Source organism: Engystomops pustulosus, chromosome 6 (assembly GCF_040894005.1).
Source record: "Engystomops pustulosus chromosome 6, aEngPut4.maternal, whole genome shotgun sequence".
Lineage (NCBI taxonomy): Eukaryota > Metazoa > Chordata > Amphibia > Anura > Leptodactylidae > Engystomops > Engystomops pustulosus.
Genome location: NC_092416.1, coordinates 18,794,065 through 18,813,551, shown reverse-complemented (window position 1 = coordinate 18,813,551; position 19,487 = coordinate 18,794,065). Strand labels below are relative to the sequence as shown.

Sequence of the window (19,487 nt, the reverse complement as noted above, 5' to 3'; positions counted from 1 at the left end):
AGTGATTATTGTCTATAGGATCATCTCTGTGAGTGATTATTGTCTATGGGATCATCTCTGGGAGTGATTATTGTCTATGGGATCATCTCTGGGAGTGATTATTGTCTATGGGATCATCTCTGGGAGTGATTATTGTCTATGGGATCATCTCTGGGAGTGATTATTGTCTATGGGATCATCTCTGGGAGTGATTATTGTCTATAGGATCATCTCTGGGAGTGATTATTGTCTATGGGATCATCTCTGGGAGTGATTATTGTCTATGGGATCATCTCTGGGAGTGATTATTGTCTATGGGATCATCTCTGGGAGTGATTATTGTCTATGGGATCATCTCTGGGAGTGATTATTGTCTATGGGATCATCTCTGGGAGTGATTATTGTCTATGGGATCATCTTTGTGAGTGATTATTGTCTATGGGATCATCTCTGGGAGTGATTATTGTCTATGGGATCATCTCTGGGAGTGATTATTGTCTATGGGATCATCTCTGGGAGTGATTATTGTCTATGGGATCATCTCTGGGAGTGATTATTGTCTTATTGTACAGATCTGAGAATATTATCAGGCTCCATTTACTGTACATTATAATAAAAAAGGCAAAGACTCATTTCAGCAAGAATTTTTTTTTTTCCATCTCTGTAACTTTCAGTCCCTGCAGTTACATCACAATGATAGGTTTTGGTGCAGAGATGAAGCCCTGAACGTTCACATTTTCTCAGTCTCCTTTCATTATTGCTCACAAATGAGATCTAACAATTTGCGCCAAATAAGGCGCTAATTTAGGCGCAAATGAATGGGACATGCGACAATTCCAAAGTGCATTTACTAAGGCAGAACCAGATCCATCATAGATCAGGAGCCAAAAAGAGAACAAACCAGGCGCAAAAATAGGTGAACCTGAGACCCCCTATGATTAATGTCCCCCTGTGAGCTAAAAGTTCCGCTCACAGAGCATTGTCTAGCCTTATAATATTAGAACATTTATCCCCAAAGAGCAGGACTAGCTATATACAGGCAGTCCCTGGGTTACATACAAGATAGGGTCCATCGGTTTGTTCCTAAGTTGAATTTGTCTGTAAATCAGAACAGTATATTTTATAATAATATTGTAGATCCAGACAAATTTTTTTTTGCCCCAGTGACAGTCGGAGTTTCAATATTGTTTGCTGTAATGGGACCAAGACTTCACCAGAGGTCACAGTGAGCAGACGGGTCCGTCTGTAACTAGGGGTCGTCCTGTAAGTCGGTCGTCCTTAAGTAGGGGACTGCCTATACAGTGTTCTCAATCAGTGGATACAATTGTATCCAGTCTAAACAATGCTCTGTGAGCTGCATAACCACGATATGTGATAAAATTGTGTATACTTCTCAGCTAAGAGCAGGGCTAGAAATATAAAGGATTTCTGCCTCTGTATGGATACAAACAACCATATTCTCTTTCACTGACAGCAAGCAGAGATCTACAACAAAATATATATATGGTAGATGTGTTCCTGAGGAGGTGCCACTGCTTCAGCAGAATGTTATATCCATGTCTGTATATGATAATGTATATTAATATGTAATAAACGCCTGAACTGAACTGCTTGGGTTTTTACTTGTGGTTGGAATAACATGTAACATGTGACACTGATATCACATACATCACCAGGTTATTATATTCATATCCCCCAACTTCCTTTAGAAAGGACATTACATGACAGAGCCACCTACCTGCATTATTACTAATAAGTCACCAGACGCTCAGCGCTGCACACAGGATCTATCACCTCCTAACCACAATGTAGTCACAGGAAGTCATTGTATCAGGGACTACAACCGCAGAGTAACTATGACCAGGAAAGTACCTACCACGCAGAGAGAAGATGTGGATGTCTCTTTACTATTGTAATGTATATTGTATCACATAGACATTAAAATAAAGATAAATCAAAATATTGTAGAGGAAAAATACAATTATAGAAAGATAGACAGAAATAAAATATTTATGAGAGAGTAAGATTACACCACTGACCTATCATTACATCACTACTGACAATAGATGATGTCACAACTTATCTCCTCCTCCTCCCTGTACAATGACCTCTATATAGATAACACTGACCCATCATTACATCACTACTGACAATAGATGATGTCACAGCTTATCTCCTCCTCCCTGTACAATGACCTCTATATAGATAATACTGACCCATCACTACATCACTACTGACAATAGATGATGTCACAGCTTATCCCCTCCCTCCCTGTACAATGACCTCTATGTAGATAACACTGACCCATCACTACATCACTACTGACAATAGATGATGTCACAGCTTATCTCCTCCCCCTTCCTGTACAATGACCTCTATATAGATAACACTGACCCACCATTACATCACTACTGACAATAGATGATGTCACAGCTTATCTCCTCCTCCTCCCTGTACAATGACCTCTATATAGATAACACTGACCCATCATTACATCACTGCTGACAATAGATGATGTCACAGCTTATCTCCTCCCCTCCCTGTACAATGACCTCTATATAGATAACACTGACCCATCATTACATCACTACTGACAATAGATGATGTCACAGCTTATCTCCTCCCCCTCCCTGTACAATGACCTCTATATAGATAACACTGACCCATCATTACATCACTACTGACAATTGATGATGTCACAGCTTATCCCCTCCTCCTCCCTGTACAATAACCTCTATATAGATAACACTGACCCATCATTACTTCACTACTGACAATAGATAATGTCACAGCTTATCTCCTCCCCCTCCCTGTACAATGACCTCTATATAGATAACACTGACCCATCATTACATCACTACTGACAATAGATGATGTCACAGCTTATCTCCTCCCCTCCCTGTACAATGACCTCTATATAGATAACACTGACCCATCATTACATCACTACTGACAATAGATGATGTCACAGCTTATCTCCTCCCCCTCCCTGTACAATGACCTCTATATAGATAACACTGACCCATCATTACATCACTACTGACAATTGATGATGTCACAGCTTATCCCCTCCTCCTCCCTGTACAATAACCTCTATATAGATAACACTGACCCATCATTACATCACTACTGACAATAGATGATGTCACAGCTTATCTCCTCCCCTCCCTGTACAATGACCTCTATATAGATAACACTGACCCATCATTACATCACTACTGACAATAGATGATGTCACAGCTTATGTCCTCCCCCTCCCTGTACAATGACCTCTATATAGATAACACTGACCCATCATTACATCACTACTGACAATAGATGATGTCACAGCTTATCTCCTCCCCTCCCTGTACAATGACCTCTATATAGATAACACTGACCCATCATTACATCACTACTGACAATAGATGATGTCACAGCTTATCTCCTCCCCCTCCCAGTACAATGACCTCTATATATATAACACTGACCCATCATTACATCACTACTGACAATAGATGATGTCACAGCTTATCTCCTCCTCCTCCCTGTACAATGACCTCTATATAGATAACACTGACCCATCATTACATCACTACTGACAATAGATGATGTCACAGCTTATCCCCTCCCCCTCCCTGTACAATGACCTCTATATAGATAACACTGACCCATCATTACATCACTACTGACAATACATGATGTCACAGCTTATCTCCTCCTCCTCCCTGTACAATGACCTCTATATAGATAACACTGACCCATCATTACATCACTACTGACAATAGATGATGTCACAGCTTATCCCCTCCCTCCCTGTACAATGACCTCTATATAGATAACACTGACCCATCATTACATCACTACTGACAATAGATGATGTCACAGCTTATCTCCTCCTCCTCCCTGTACAATGACCTCTATATAGATAACACTGACCCATCATTACATCACTACTGACAATAGATGATGTCACAGCTTATCCCCTCCCCCTCCCTGTACAATGACCTCTATATAGATAACACTGACCCATCATTACATCACTACTGACAATACATGATGTCACAGCTTATCTCCTCCTCCTCCCTGTACAATGACCTCTATATAGATAACACTGACCCATCATTACATCACTACTGACAATAGATGATGTCACAGCTTATCTCCTCCCCCTCCCTGTACAATGACCTCTATATAGATAACACTGACCCATCATTACATCACTACTGACAATAGATGATGTCACAGCTTATCTCCTATCTCTCCCTGTACAATGACCTCTATATAGATAACACTGACCCATCATTACATCACTACTGACAATAGATGATGTCACAGCTTATCTCCTCCCCCTCCCTATATAGTGACTTCCCTGAATTGCGGCAGAGTTCATTCTCGTCGGACAGTCCGGATCGGGGATCGGGCAGGGCCCGGGTAAGTAAATGTGCCCTAATATATACATATGCCATTACCTTATGAAAAAGCAAGCAGTATTTTGGTGGTCATTGCTACTTTCGCTTTTAAGGCACATAAAATAGCTGAAACTTTGAGTTGGAAAGAATCAATCACTACCCTGCTTATCACACTGAGGTAGAGGGAGATTGATCCCTACTGAAGAAATAGGCACATAGAAGCTGCTTTCCTTAAAGGAAATCTACCATCAATATCCATCATGATAAACCAGGGACATCACTCATAGATCCAGGCACCGGGACTGTGGTAATCTTATATTTGTTATCCAATCTTAGACAGTACATTATACAGTGTAAGAGCCTGTAAAGCTATAGCACACAGGTAACACCCCAGAGCTCATCATGCTCCTTTGCATAATAATTTGCATAATAATTATAGAAGTTGATTTTAGAAGGAAGGAGTCCATGAATAACAACTATAAGAAGATACCACAGTCACGGTGCCTAGATCTATGAGTAATGTCCCTGATGGACATTGATGACCGATTTCCTTAATGAAGCTTATGTACAGTTGACTATTATCACCTGCATTTCTGAAATGAAAAAAATAGCTTCAAAGGTTTAGTTACACTGTAATTACAAGCCCAGAGCCACTAGAATTCCAGGACGTTGCAGTTAAGTATCAACTTTATTATTTTGCTTTTCTTTACTTTATAGTCCTGGGGTTTGGTTGTTGCCCCAAATATATGTTGGGAGGGGGTTCTTTCCTATTATGAGTGTGGAGGTGATGTGATAGGTGATGTCATATGATGTGAGGGTTCCCGGATGCTACTTTTAACAGATGGTGTATAAAACATAAAGACAAACTGTCACCAAATTTGTGTCCCCACTAAAGTCCCAGCCAGGGCCATATCTGTCATGAGGCGAGGTGAGAATCTCACCTCAGGTGGCCGAAGTCTGAGCCCTAAAGGAGGCGGCAAAATATGGGACCATAACGTGGGTGATTTGTGTAGCCATTGAAAAATCAATCGGACCTCTATCTTTTAGATACTGACACAATTGATGCTATGGAGGACCTAGGCAGCGTGGGATAACGAGCAGAAGAGCAGGGAAGATGCACAGGGCACGAGTAACTGCCTTATTATTATTAGGCTATATATAATATATAATAAGGGGTTGTACATAAAGTCAGGGGTGCTGTATCTAATAAGGGGGAGCAAGCATCCTTCTTTACTGTCTACCCATACAGCATCTTATATACACATGTACTTCTACACTCGGGAGAAAAAGTTTTACACATTTTGGGAGGTTATGACAGGGAGAAGGTACATTATACACCTCCATATGTTGCCCCACGATTGTACAATAGTATATATATAAGATTCCGTCATGATACGATTCTGCTGGGAATCACTTGTCTATGCTAATTACGGTTCCAAGTACTTTCCCGGTAGACAGTCATATCACCCCCGTACCTGTATGTACAGAGATAATTGTTTGTTAAACTCATTCGAGAAATAAAAAAAATTGTGTTGCAAAATGAACATTACATCATATCAACAATTACAGCCCGGGCTCCTCTAATTGTCTGTGTCTGTATCACAGTCCTCCTGGACCCAACGCCATAATTTATTGGAAACTTCTGAGTGATAGGAGCTAAAACAGCAATAAAACTGAGCCCTCTCCATAGCGGTAAGTCTTTGCTGCATATTGCAAGGCTGACCGGTAACACCTGCCCATCGGCGCCGGTGAAGACGCCGGCTTCTTCAGAAGGAAGATGGGTGCCGGGATCTTGCAGAGGATTGTGGGTCCCCGTGACGTCATCGGGGAGTGGCGATCCGTCGCCATGACAGCCTCGGGTCTTCTGAAGACCGAGGCTGCTTTGTGTTAACCCATTCATTACAATGTGCTATCAGCACATTGTAATGAATGAGGAGGAAAATCCCCATATATTGCCATACTGTAATATGGCACTATATGATAGGATCGTACAGACAACCTAGGGTTGAAGTACCCTATTTAGTCTGAAAAATAGTAAAAATACAAAAAAAAAAGTATAAAAAAACATGAAAATTCAACTCACCCCCCCTTTCCCTAGAACTGATATAAATATAAACAGTAAAAATCATAAACACATTAGGTATTTTTTTTGGTATAAGAGGTTTTAATTTTTGTAAATGTATGAAAACTTTATAAAACCTATACAAATTTGGTATCCCCGTCATTGTACCGACCCAAAGAATAAAGGAGACGTGTCATTTGGGGCGTACAGAGAAATCCGTAAGTTCCAAGCCCACAAGAATACGGCACCAATGCGTTTTTTCACCAATTTCACTGCTTTTGGAATTTTTTTCCCGCTTCCCAGTACACGGCATGGAATATTAAATACCAACATTTTGGAGTGTAATTTGTTACCCAGAAAATAAGTCATAACACAGCTCTGTACATGGAAAAATAAAAAAGTTTTAGATTTTTGAACGTGGGGAGTGAAAAATGAAAACGCAAAAACGAAAAAGGGCTGCGGCGGGAAGGGTTAAATCAGTGATGATGCAGAGAGCTGTGAACTATCTACATCTTCATTGTGCCTCTCTGCTGCCATTTACAGCAGGCCTGCAGGCACGATCTAGCCAAAATATAAGCTGTAGGTTTGTTCAGTAGGAAGACAGAATTCAAGATAAATACAATTGGTTGGGGCCGGCAGATAAGGGAATGACAGGACTAGTGACGAGCAGACGAGTTTGGACGAACTATGAACAAAAATTTGGTTCAGGTATCCAAACCCAAATGGTGACCAAAACCTGAAGTAAAGCCTGGGTTTGAGAACCTGATACCACAATGTACAGTATAAACCCTTAACAATCCTAGTCAAGAAAGAGTGGTCAGTCATAGACTTGATTGATCCATCACTTACCATACATACAGATAACAGAAGAATTGCTCAACATTGATAGGACACGGGGGACATTAATAGATCCAGACAGACAGACAGATCCAGACAGATCCAGACATGGAATTTCCCTTTGGTGGTGGTGGTGATGGCGTAATGATGTATGGAAGGACACTGAGGCCACTAGAGGGAGCCGCCTGAAGACATTGTGGGTCATTTTATGCTGGGATAACTCATGGCCTGTAGGTCACCCGGAGATTCTGTGACGAGTCCACAAGGAAAAAAACCTAGATGGAACACATTAGTACAATAAGGAAGTAGCAGATACATTTGATTAAACCATTGTAAGTATTGTCTGTAATATATCATATATCAGTGGGATGGTGCTGGGGGGAGGGGAAGAAAGTCCTCAAAAGATGCCTATATGGGGCTATTAAAGTCCTGATGGTGGCCCTGGCTCAACAAAGTCCATGTGGACAAGGAGCAAACATATTCTACACCTTTACATGTTGCCCCATAATGGAGTCAGTTGATTTTTTGTTACATAATTTCATAATAATAGACTGATTACAGGACACGATGCTGCTGGGAAACACTCATCAACCTAAATAGAACGATGCCCCATCACTTACCAGTAAGCCAAACCCATCACTTCCTTACCGGTAAGTACCGAGAGTAAAGTTTATTACACTCATTACCATATCAACAAACATTACACCATATCAGAAGATTACAGCCCGGGCTCTTATAAAGGTCCCACCACCAGGTCTAGAACATCCAGTAGTCAGAGCACAGATGGTACTCACAGAGTAAGCGAGATCCCAGCAGGTAACGCAGAAGACAGGAGAGCGTCTCCTATGGGATTTGTATTATTTTTTGAACAATTATGTAGATTTGTTTTATCCTCTGTTATGTGTCTTTTCTTTATCAGTGACTTGTGTAAGACTAAGTCCTCCCGTCATGGCCTTCGTCAAAATCTTAGCAATGTTCTTGGTTGCCGGTAAGTATTATTATCAATCATGTATTTTCTAGATTTTTTTTTTTTAAAGGTAAGGTCACATGTACAGAAATATAGAGTTATACATTACATGACTATACTAGTTCTGACTTGCATACAAATTCAACGTAAAGGGCATCTTCCATCAGGATGAAGGACTGTATGCAAATGAGCCTGAGAGGCTCCGGGTTTTATAGGTGTTAATGGAATCTGGAGCTCCTTAGGCTCATTTACATATAGACTTTCATCCTGGTGGTAGATGCCCTTTAAAGAGAACCCGTCATGCAAAATAACCCCCCTAAACTAAATATATTTTCATAAACTGCCATTAGAGAGCATTGCCTGTATCCCTTCATTGTCCCTCTACAGGCCTGTAAACCTAAGCAATGAGGTCCTAAAGCTGTATGCAAATGACCTGTGAAATGTCCAATGAAGCATCAGCATATTCAAGCTGTCCACTCTATTCATGAGTGGGAGGCACAGCCACACCCCCAGTGCTTGACTGACAGCCTGTATAATGATGTGAGGCTGTATAATGATGTGATTCCTGGTGCTGGTGGCCACGCCCCCTGCAGCCTGTGTGTGCATGTGTGTGTGTATAGGAGAGATACAGCAGCTCCAGGCAGCCATGTTACAGCAGAACATGTCAGATTCATGTGTAGCTGATGTCTGTGTCTCTCACATGTATATTAGGAGGATGCAGCATGTCAGCAGATGCAGCACACACACTAGCCATGCTTTACTATACATTACACACAGACATGAGCAGGGGGAGGAGAGGGGAGGGGTAACAGGGGTGACATCACTGCCTCTCACCATGTGACCAGCCTCATTTACATAATAAAGAAAAAGATGAAGAAAAGATGATTTTACAATGATTAATGTATGAAATAACTAGATAAAGGCTGGGATGGATCCTTGTGAGCTGCTCCAACAGGTAGAGGTGACAGGACTAGTGGCAGAGACCTGATGACAGGTGTCCTTTAAGTACAAACCTAAAGAACTTATCCTGTATGTAACCCAGGAACGGCCTGTAGAACCTCAATAAAGACACACCTTATAGTGAAGCTCCATGGGTTTCGTCTGAAATGCTTGTTGTTCCTATGTGAGAAATTGTCAAAAGATGAAAAATAAAGACAAACTGCACAGGTGATAGTAGTCACCTTCTTAACCCCTTCTTGGGGCCCATGTACCTTTTTGTTAGATTTGTGCTCCAGCTTTTTTCATTTTCTGCTGGTCAGATGGGACCAGGAGTTTTGCCTTTCTTTTACAAAAAGTTAAGGTGTTTGCAACTTTTTACAGTAAGGTGCAACTCTTATATTTGTTATGGTTATTTTATATAAGTCCCTTTATGGATTCATTACATACAGCCCCCCAAGCCCCATGGATTCCTTATGTACAGCCTTATGTGCCCCCCCCCCCCTCCCAGCAGCTCTGGGCCCCGACACTTGCCCATTTATGCCCAGTGCTGGCCCCGGCCCTGCCAGTTGTCTATTTCCCGGACCTTGTCTTGGTAGCGTACACACACCTTCTCCTGCTTCCTTTCCACTATCCCAGCAGTAACACAGCTACATACAGCCGCCTCATCCCAGTAACACTGCTACATACAGACGCCTCACCACAGTTACACAGCTACATACAGCCACCTCACCCCCAGTAACACAGCTACATACAGCCGCCTCGCCCCCAGTAACACAGCTACATACAGCCGCCTCATCCCCAGTAACACAGCTACATACAGCCGCCTCATCCCAGTAACACTGCTACATACAGACGCCTCACCACAGTTACACAGCTACATACAGCCACCTCACCCCCAGTAACACAGCTACATACAGCCGCCTCGCCCCCAGTAACACAGCTACATACAGCCGCCTCACCCCAGTAACACAGCTACATACAGCCGCCTCATCCCCTATAACACAGCTACATACAGCGGCCTCACCCCCCAGTAACACAGCTACATACAGCTGCCTCACCCCCAGTAACACAGCTACATACAGCCGCCTCACCCCCAGTAACACAGCTACATACAGCCGCCTCACCCCAGTAACACAGCTACATACAGCCGCCTCATCTGTAGTAACACTGCTACATACAGACGCCTCACCCCAGTAACACAGCTACATACAGCCGCCTCACCCCAGTAACACAGCTACATACAGCCGCCTCACCCCAGTAACACTGCTACATACAGCCGCCTCACCCCAGTAACACAGCTACATACAGCCGCCTCACCCCAGTAACACAGCTACATACAGCCGCCTCACCCCAGTAACACTGCTACATACAGCCGCCTCACCCCAGTAACACAGCTACATACAGCCGCCTCTCCAGTAACACAGCTACATACAGCCGCCTCTCCAGTAACACTGCTACATACAGCCGCCTCACCCCAGTAACACTGCTACATACAGCCGCCTCACCCCAGTAACACTGCTACATACAGACGCCTCACCCCAGTAACACTGCTACATACAGACGCCTCACCCCAGTAACACTGCTACATACAGCCGCCTCACCCCAGTAACACTGCTACATACAGCCGCCTCACCCCAGTAACACAGCTACATACAGGTAGAGGTGACAGGACTAGTGGCAGAGACCTGATGACAGGTGTCCTTTAAGTACAAACCTAAAGAACTTATCCTGTATGTAACCCAGGAACGGCCTGTAGAACCTCAATAAAGACACACCTTATAGTGAAGCTCCATGGGTTTCGTCTGAAATGCTTGTTGTTCCTATGTGAGAAATTGTCAAAAGATGAAAAATAAAGACAAACTGCACAGGTGATAGTAGTCACCTTCTTAACCCCTTCTTGGGGCCCATGTACCTTTTTGTTAGATTTGTGCTCCAGCTTTTTTCATTTTCTGCTGGTCAGATGGGACCAGGAGTTTTGCCTTTCTTTTACAAAAAGTTAAGGTGTTTGCAACTTTTTACAGTAAGGTGCAACTCTTATATTTGTTATGGTTATTTTATATAAGTCCCTTTATGGATTCATTACATACAGCCCCCCAAGCCCCATGGATTCCTTATGTACAGCCTTATGTGCCCCCCCCCCCTCCCAGCAGCTCTGGGCCCCGACACTTGCCCATTTATGCCCAGTGCTGGCCCCGGCCCTGCCAGTTGTCTATTTCCCGGACCTTGTCTTGGTTCATATTTGATCATTTTGAACAGGTGACATCCGGTTGGTCTTCTCTATGTGGAGATGACCCAGTAGAATCCTGACAATAAAGGTTGAAATAAGTGTTACCTAAGGTTCCTCATCAATTAATTTGAAAATATTTTTTTTTCTCTTGCATTATTAATATAAATTATTTTCCTCCTTTAGTCTTGAAGTGGCAGTCGGACAGTGCCAGTATCACAGGTAAAGGCGGTTTTTTTTTGAGAACTTTTATTTATAATGATAAGTATAATGTGTAGAGAACTAGATCCAAATAGATAGATAGATAGATAGATAGATGCTTGAAAAAGGTGGATACACCGAAACGTCGCATCTGAAATAAAAGATCACCCTGATTTATTCTACCTACTGGAGTGCTGCTGCCTTCCTTGTATATATCATTTGGTCCGCGCCACGGATATCCAGATTTCTGCACCCAGGTCGTTGTGTTGTGCTGCCTTGGACTTTCTTTGTTCTAGATAGATAGATAGATATGAGATAGATAGATAGATAGATAGATATGAGATAGATAGATAGATAGATAGATAGATAGATATGAGATAGGAGATAGATAGATAGATAGATAGATATAAGATAGATAGATAGATAGATAGATAGATAGATAGATAGATAGATAGATAGATAGATAGATATGAGATAGATAGATAGATAGATAGATAGATAGATAGATAGATAGATATGAGATAGGAGATAGATAGATAGATAGATAGATAGATAGATATATAGATAGATAGATATGAGATAGATAGATAGATAGATAGATAGATATGAGATAGATAGATAGATAGATAGATAGATAGATAGATAGATAGATAGATAGGAGATATGAGATAGATCCAGTGCAACCTCCTTAACAATAGATAGATAGATAGATAGATATGAGATAGATAGATAGATAGATAGATAGATAGATAGATAGATAGATAGATAGGAGATAGATAGGAGATAGATAGATAGATAGATAGATAGATAGATAGATATGGGATATATAGATAGATAGATATGAGATAGATAGATAGATAGATAGATAGGAGATAGATAGATAGATAGATAGGTATGAGATAGATAGATAGATATGAGATAGATAGATAGATATGAGATAGATAGATAGATAGATAGATAGATAGATAGATGGATAGGAGATAGATAGATAGATAGATAGATAGATAGATAGATAGATAGATATGGGATATATAGATAGATAGATATGAGATAGATAGATAGATAGGAGATAGATAGATAGATAGATAGATAGATAGAAGATAGATAGATACAGGGCCGGATTAAGGTTGGTGGGGGCCCTTGGGCGCAAAATCTGGTGGAGGCCCCCACTAAGTGTAGCGTACACACACCTTCTCCTGCTTCCTTTCCACTATCCCAGCAGTAACACAGCTACATACAGCCGCCTCATCCCAGTAACACTGCTACATACAGACGCCTCACCACAGTTACACAGCTACATACAGCCACCTCACCCCTAGTAACACAGCTACATACAGCCGCCTCGCCCCCAGTAACACAGCTACATACAGCCGCCTCACCCCAGTAACACAGCTACATACAGCCGCCTCATCCCCTATAACACAGCTACATACAGCGGCCTCACCCCCCAGTAACACAGCTACATACAGCTGCCTCACCCCCAGTAACACAGCTACATACAGCCGCCTCACCCCCAGTAACACAGCTACATACAGCCGCCTCACCCCCAGTAACACAGCTACATACAGCCGCCTCATCCCCTGTAACACAGCTACATACAGCCACCTCACCCCCAGTAACACAGCTACATACAGCCGCCTCACCCCCAGTAACACAGCTACATACAGCCGCCTCACCCCCAGTAACACAGCTACATACAGCCGCCTCACCCCCAGTAACACAGCTACATACAGCCGCCTCACCCCCAGTAACACAGCTACATACAGCCGCCTCATCCCCAGTAACACAGCTACATACAGCCACCTCACCCCCAGTAACACAGCTACATACAGCCGCCTCGCCCCCAGTAACACAGCTACATACAGCCGCCTCACCCCAGTAACACAGCTACATACAGCCGCCTCATCCCCTATAACACAGCTACATACAGCGGCCTCACCCCCCAGTAACACAGCTACATACAGCTGCCTCACCCCCAGTAACACAGCTACATACAGCCGCCTCACCCCCAGTAACACAGCTACATACAGCCGCCTCACCCCAGTAACACTGCTACATACAGACGCCTCACCCCAGTAACACAGCTACATACAGCCGCCTCACCCCAGTAACACAGCTACATACAGCCGCCTCACCCCAGTAACACTGCTACATACAGCCGCCTCACCCCAGTAACACAGCTACATACAGCCGCCTCACCCCAGTAACACAGCTACATACAGCCGCCTCACCCCAGTAACACTGCTACATACAGCCGCCTCACCCCAGTAACACAGCTACATACAGCCGCCTCTCCAGTAACACAGCTACATACAGCCGCCTCTCCAGTAACACTGCTACATACAGCCACCTCACCCCAGTAACACTGCTACATACAGCCGCCTCACCCCAGTAACACTGCTACATACAGACGCCTCACCCCAGTAACACTGCTACATACAGCCGCCTCACCCCAGTAACACTGCTACATACAGCCGCCTCACCCCAGTAACACAGCTACATACAGCCGCCTCACCCCAGTAACACAGCTACATACAGCCGCCTCACCCCAGTAACACTGCTACATACAGACGCCTCACCCCAGTAACACTGCTACATACAGACGCCTCACCCCAGTAACACTGATACATACAGCCGCCTCACCCCAGTAACACTGCTACATACAGCCGCCTCACCCCAGTAACACTGCTACATACAGCCGCCTCACCCCAGTAACACCGCTACATACAGCCGCCTCATCCCCAGTAACACCGCTACATACAGCCGCCTCATCCCCAGTAACACCGCTACATACAGCCGCCTCATCCCCAGTAACACTGCTACATACAGCGGCGACAGCACAAAACATATATATATGTACATATGTATATATATATAGAGTATATACATATATTCCATATACACAGTATATACAAAAACCACATCATTCACATATATATAAATGTACACACATATATGCTTATATAAATATATGCGTGTATAAACACAGTATATGCATCTATACACAGTATATGCATCTATACACAGTATATGCATCTATACACAGTAGATGCATCTATACACAGTAGATGCATCTATACACAGTATATACATATATACACAGTTTATACATCTATACACAGTATATACATCTATACACAGTATATACATATATACACAGTAGATGCATAAATACACAGTATATACATATATACACAGTAGATGCATAAATACACAGTATATACATATATACACAGTAGATGAATATATACACAGTATATACATATATACACAGTAGATGCATATATACACATATACACAGTAGATGCATATATGCACAGCATATACATATATACACATTTACACAGTAGATGAATGTATATACAGTATATACATATATACTCAGTAGATGCATAAATACACAGTATATACATATATACACAGTAGATGCATAAATACACAGTATATACATATATACACAGTAGATGAATATATACACTGTATATACATATATACACATATACACTGTATATACACATATACACTGTATTTACACATATACACTGTATATACACTGTATATACATATATACACACACAGAAAAACACATATGTATATACTTACCTGTTAGGGTTGACCAGGTGCCTGTTTGTTCGGGCGGGTGGGGTTTTTTGCCAGTGCTTGTTCGCCAGGGGGGGGGGGTAGTCGGTCGGTTGCTTATTCGGCCGGGAAGGGGGGGGGGGGGGTTGGCGGGTGCATGTTTCGTGAGGGGGACGGGGTGTTGAGCGGGGAGTGAGCGAGCTGAGCGGGGGGGGGGGGGGTGAGAGCGGGGAGCGGGGGTGAGAGAGGGGAGCGGGGGGTGGTGAGCGAGCTGAGCGGGGAGCGGGGGGTGGTGAGCGAGGGGAGCGGGGGGTGGTGAGCTGAGCGAGCGGAGCGGGGGGTGGTGAGCTGAGCGAGCGGAGCGGGGGGTGGTGAGCGAGGGGAGCGGGGGGTGGTGAGGTGAGCGAGCGGAGCGGGGGGTGGTGAGCTAAACGAGCGGAGCGGGGGGTGGTGAGCTGAGCGAGCGGAGCGGGGGGTGGTGAGCGAGCGGAGCAGGGAGCGGGGGGTGGTGAGCGAGCGGAGCGTTAAGCCGGGATTGAGCGGAGCGGGGAGTGAGTGAGCGGAGCAGGGGGCGGGGTTAACCCGGGATTGAGCAGAGCAGGGAGCGAGCAGGGTTGCTTGTCACCTGTGCCGGAGGGGGGGGGGGCGGAGTGGCGGGGGGCGGCTCCCCATGCAGCAGGATGAGTGGGCGGGCACTTTATGCAGGGGCTGAATCGCCGGGGAGCCCGGAGGCGGAGGGCGGCGTTCGGCTCATGAGGGGGGGCACGGGAGGTGCGATCTGGTGGGGGCCCCTAGGGGGGGCAAGATGGTGGGGGCCCCGGGGCTAGAGCCCCGGGAGCCCCGCCTATAATCCGGCCCTGGATAGATAGGTATGAGATAGATAGATAGATATGAGATAGATAGATAGATAGATAGATAGATATGAGATAGATAGATAGATAGATAGATAGATAGATAGATAGATAGATAGATAGATAGGAGATAGATAGATAGATAGATAGATAGATAGATAGATAGATAGATATGGGATATATAGATAGATAGATATGAGATAGATAGATAGATAGATAGATAGATAGATAGATAGATATGAGATAGATAGATAGATAGATAGATAGATAGATATGAGATATAGATAGATAGGAGATAGATAGATAGATAGATAGATAGATAGATAGATAGATAGATAGGAGATAGATAGATAGATAGATAGATAGATAGGAGATAGATAGATAGATATTAGATAGATAGATAGATAGATAGATAGATAGATAGATAGATAGATAGATAGATAGATAGATATGAGATAGATAGACAGATATCCACTGCCTAGGGGACAATAATCTGTTCAGTGAGAGCCCGCCTGCTGGGACCCCCACCGATAACAAGATTGTGACCCGTGCTGTACTATTCAATTCTGTGGGAGCATGAGAAATTGCAGAGTGCAGTGACTGACTATTCCTGGCACTCTCATATACAGTAAATGGGAGTGGTGGAGATCACCCAGTGCCATGTTCAGCAATTTCCAGAGCACTACTGCTCAGAATATTTTAGTCATCTGTTTGTCTTTGTCCCCCATGAGTCTGTAAAAGGGACACATTTTTTTCCAAGTTTTCCATTGTAGCTTGGACCAGTATAGTAACCTAGGTTACAGGGGGACATGTTATGGTTATGGTTCTCATAAGATATAACAACTCTAAACATCAACAGAGGTCCAGAGATCATGTGGGGTCCAAGTCCAATAGTTCCAATGTCCATCTCTATGGGAGAAGAAAGAAACTGTGAATAAAGCTCTTCAGTCTTCACTGTAGAGTCTCCGGCTGTATATGACAGCTGGCAACCAACTGACTCACTTCTTTACCCACCAGCGCAGGAGCAGGAGAAACTGCAATGATACATAAAGACCTCAGATTACTAACGTGGTAACTTTATATACTGGGCACTTGCTATTTCTATATTTATAATAGTCTATAAATTCATAATAAGTTAAACCAAAAATTGTGTTCTTTTTATCAGCTCCTCAATGCCCTCCGAACAGCACATATGAAAGTATACAATGGTGTCAATCAGCTTGTGACAATTTGGATTCTGACACAAAGACTTGCATCCTGGATGAGATCTTTTGCGCATGTAATGAAGGATTCATAGCTAAGCATGGGCTTCATTTCGGACCTGTAGAATGTATCAAAGCTGAAGAATGCAATGTAACCTGCCGTCCTAACAAGCACTATGAGCCCCGTGCCTCCGGCTGCCAACCAACATGTGACCATCCTACTGTCCCCGAAATCTGTGATAAGAAAAAATCTCCACAATGTGTGTGTAATGAGGGGTATATTCTATCTGGAAGTAAGTGTGTACAGAAGGATGAATGTATCCGGCCCAAGCCCTAGAGGTCCAAAGAAAATTCTCAATTTGTAATCATTTTTGATGCACACATTGGGACACATTTATCATGCTGTCTAAAAGTAAGAATGTTCTTAGTTGCCCATGGCAACCAATTACAGCTCAGCTTTCATTTTTCCAGTGCTTACGAATATTTTAAAGGGGGAGATGTTACTGGTTGCCAAGGGCAACTAAGAACATTCTTACTTTTAGACGGCTTGACAAAATCTGCCCCAGTGTTCTTTTATCTGGGAAAACGAGTGCTTATACATCTAAAAAATACAGAATGTGATTATGTTTACAACAATGATAATAAAAAAGCATTATATGAAAAATCAACTCATTGAGTATTTTGGGTTCATTTTACTTAAAGCTATTGGGGGTATTAATCAGGACTTATCAGAAGCCCTGAATCGCAATTGTTAGCACTTGCAATTATTTTCCCCTTTCCGCCACCTCCACATCAGTGGGTCGTGGAGAGGTGTGAAAGGGGGGCGTGGAGAGGTGTGAAAGGGGGGCGTGGAGAGGTGTGAAAGGGGGGCGTGGAGAGGTGTGAAAGGGGGGCGTGGAGAGGTGTGAAAGGGGGGCGTGGAGAGGTGTGAAAGGGGGCGTGGCCAGCTAACTTGGGAAAAGTCATTATCTGCTCTTTTTTTTCTACGACAGGTTATAAAAGAGGCCAGAGCCTGCACCCGAGAGTAGGTGCTCTCATACTGCTAGAAAAAACAGTTGAACATGCACTAGTTTGGGATGAATTAAAAGTCAATATTTATTTTAATCCAATTAAAGCCAGATGATACCAAATAAATAGGTGCTCACTGTTAAAAATATGTAACAGACCTACGCGTTTCGGACATTGACTTTCATGTCGTCCTTATTCATGGTCACTATGAATAAGGTCATCCTCATGGGGCTATCATATGCTGGTGCACGATAGCTTCTATCACCTGACTGGCTATATACTACATGGGGCTCGCTATATACTACAGGGGGCTGGCTTGCTATATACTACAGGGGGCTGGCTGGCTATATGCTACAGGGGGATGGCTGGCTGTATACTACTGGGAGCTGGCTGGCTACACACTACAGGGGTTGGCTGGCTATATACTGCAGGGGGCTGGCTGGCTATACACTACAGGGGGTTGGCTGGCTATACACTACAGGGGGTTCGCTGGATATATACTACAGGGGCCTGGCTATACACTACAGGGGGTTGGCTGGCTATATACTACAGGAGGCTGGCTATACACTACAGGGGGTTGGCTGGCTATACGCTACAGGGGGCTTATACCCAAGTCAATAGGTTTTCCCAGTTTTTGGCGGTAAATTAGGGGCCTCGGTTGGCTTATACTCGAGTATATACAGTATTAATAAAACAGTCAATCCAGTTAATGGGCCAGTAGTTTTTAGAGACAGCAAGGTTTCCAGGGGCACAGTAAGTGGCACAATTATGTAAGCTAGGGGGTACTCTTGGCAGGCACATACTATTGGAGACACCTATTGTTGGCATGCAGTGTAATGAATTTTGGAGATATATTTGTGAGGTTTGGAAGTGGAGCTTATGTTGAGATTATATCGGTGTGGAACGATCCCGGTGATTCTAGCTATCAGCTTACATAAGACGTGATGATAATAGAACCATTGTAGATTTCATTGAGATGTTTTTGTATAATAAATAAGAGCTCCTGGAATTTATACTATTGGTTCACAATGAATTCATTTTTACTGCCACAGTTACAGGTTTCCGAATAACAACAGCCTCCTATAAAGAGAAACAAATTGTTTTCCGCTTCAAATTTTTATTCTTTTTTTATTGCAAAAAGAAATGTCAGTAAATGTAGGACTCTCTGCTGATTGTGTTTTTGCAGTTCTACGTCGATGTAATAAATGTTTTTTTCACTGTTTTAGTTTTTTTTAGTATTTACATAT

The 19,487-nt window shown here is 43.3% G+C and overlaps 1 protein-coding gene across 1 annotated transcript; it reads left to right on the top strand.

The window, feature by feature from the left end:
- Nucleotides 1-7,119: 7,119 nt before the first annotated feature.
- LOC140065868 (uncharacterized) lies at nt 7,120-17,631 on the top strand. Its single transcript, XM_072113428.1, has 5 exons — nt 7,120-7,157; nt 7,925-8,085; nt 8,189-8,257; nt 11,586-11,621; nt 17,196-17,631. The coding sequence occupies exons 1-5, from the start codon at nt 7,120-7,122 to the stop codon at nt 17,567-17,569; spliced, it is 678 nt and encodes a 225-aa protein (XP_071969529.1). The 3' UTR covers nt 17,570-17,631.
- The last annotated feature ends 1,856 nt before the right edge of the window (nt 17,632-19,487 follow it).

Coding starts and splice junctions, on each gene's coding strand:
- LOC140065868 (XM_072113428.1), top strand. CDS start 7,120: ATGAACAAAAATTTGGTTCAGGTATCCAAACCCAAATG. Junction 8,086..8,188: donor AGTAAGCGAGATCCCAGCAG/GTAACGCAGAAG, acceptor TTTCTTTATCAG/TGACTTGTGTAAGACTAAGT. Junction 11,622..17,195: donor GGACAGTGCCAGTATCACAG/GTAAAGGCGGTT, acceptor TCTTTTTATCAG/CTCCTCAATGCCCTCCGAAC.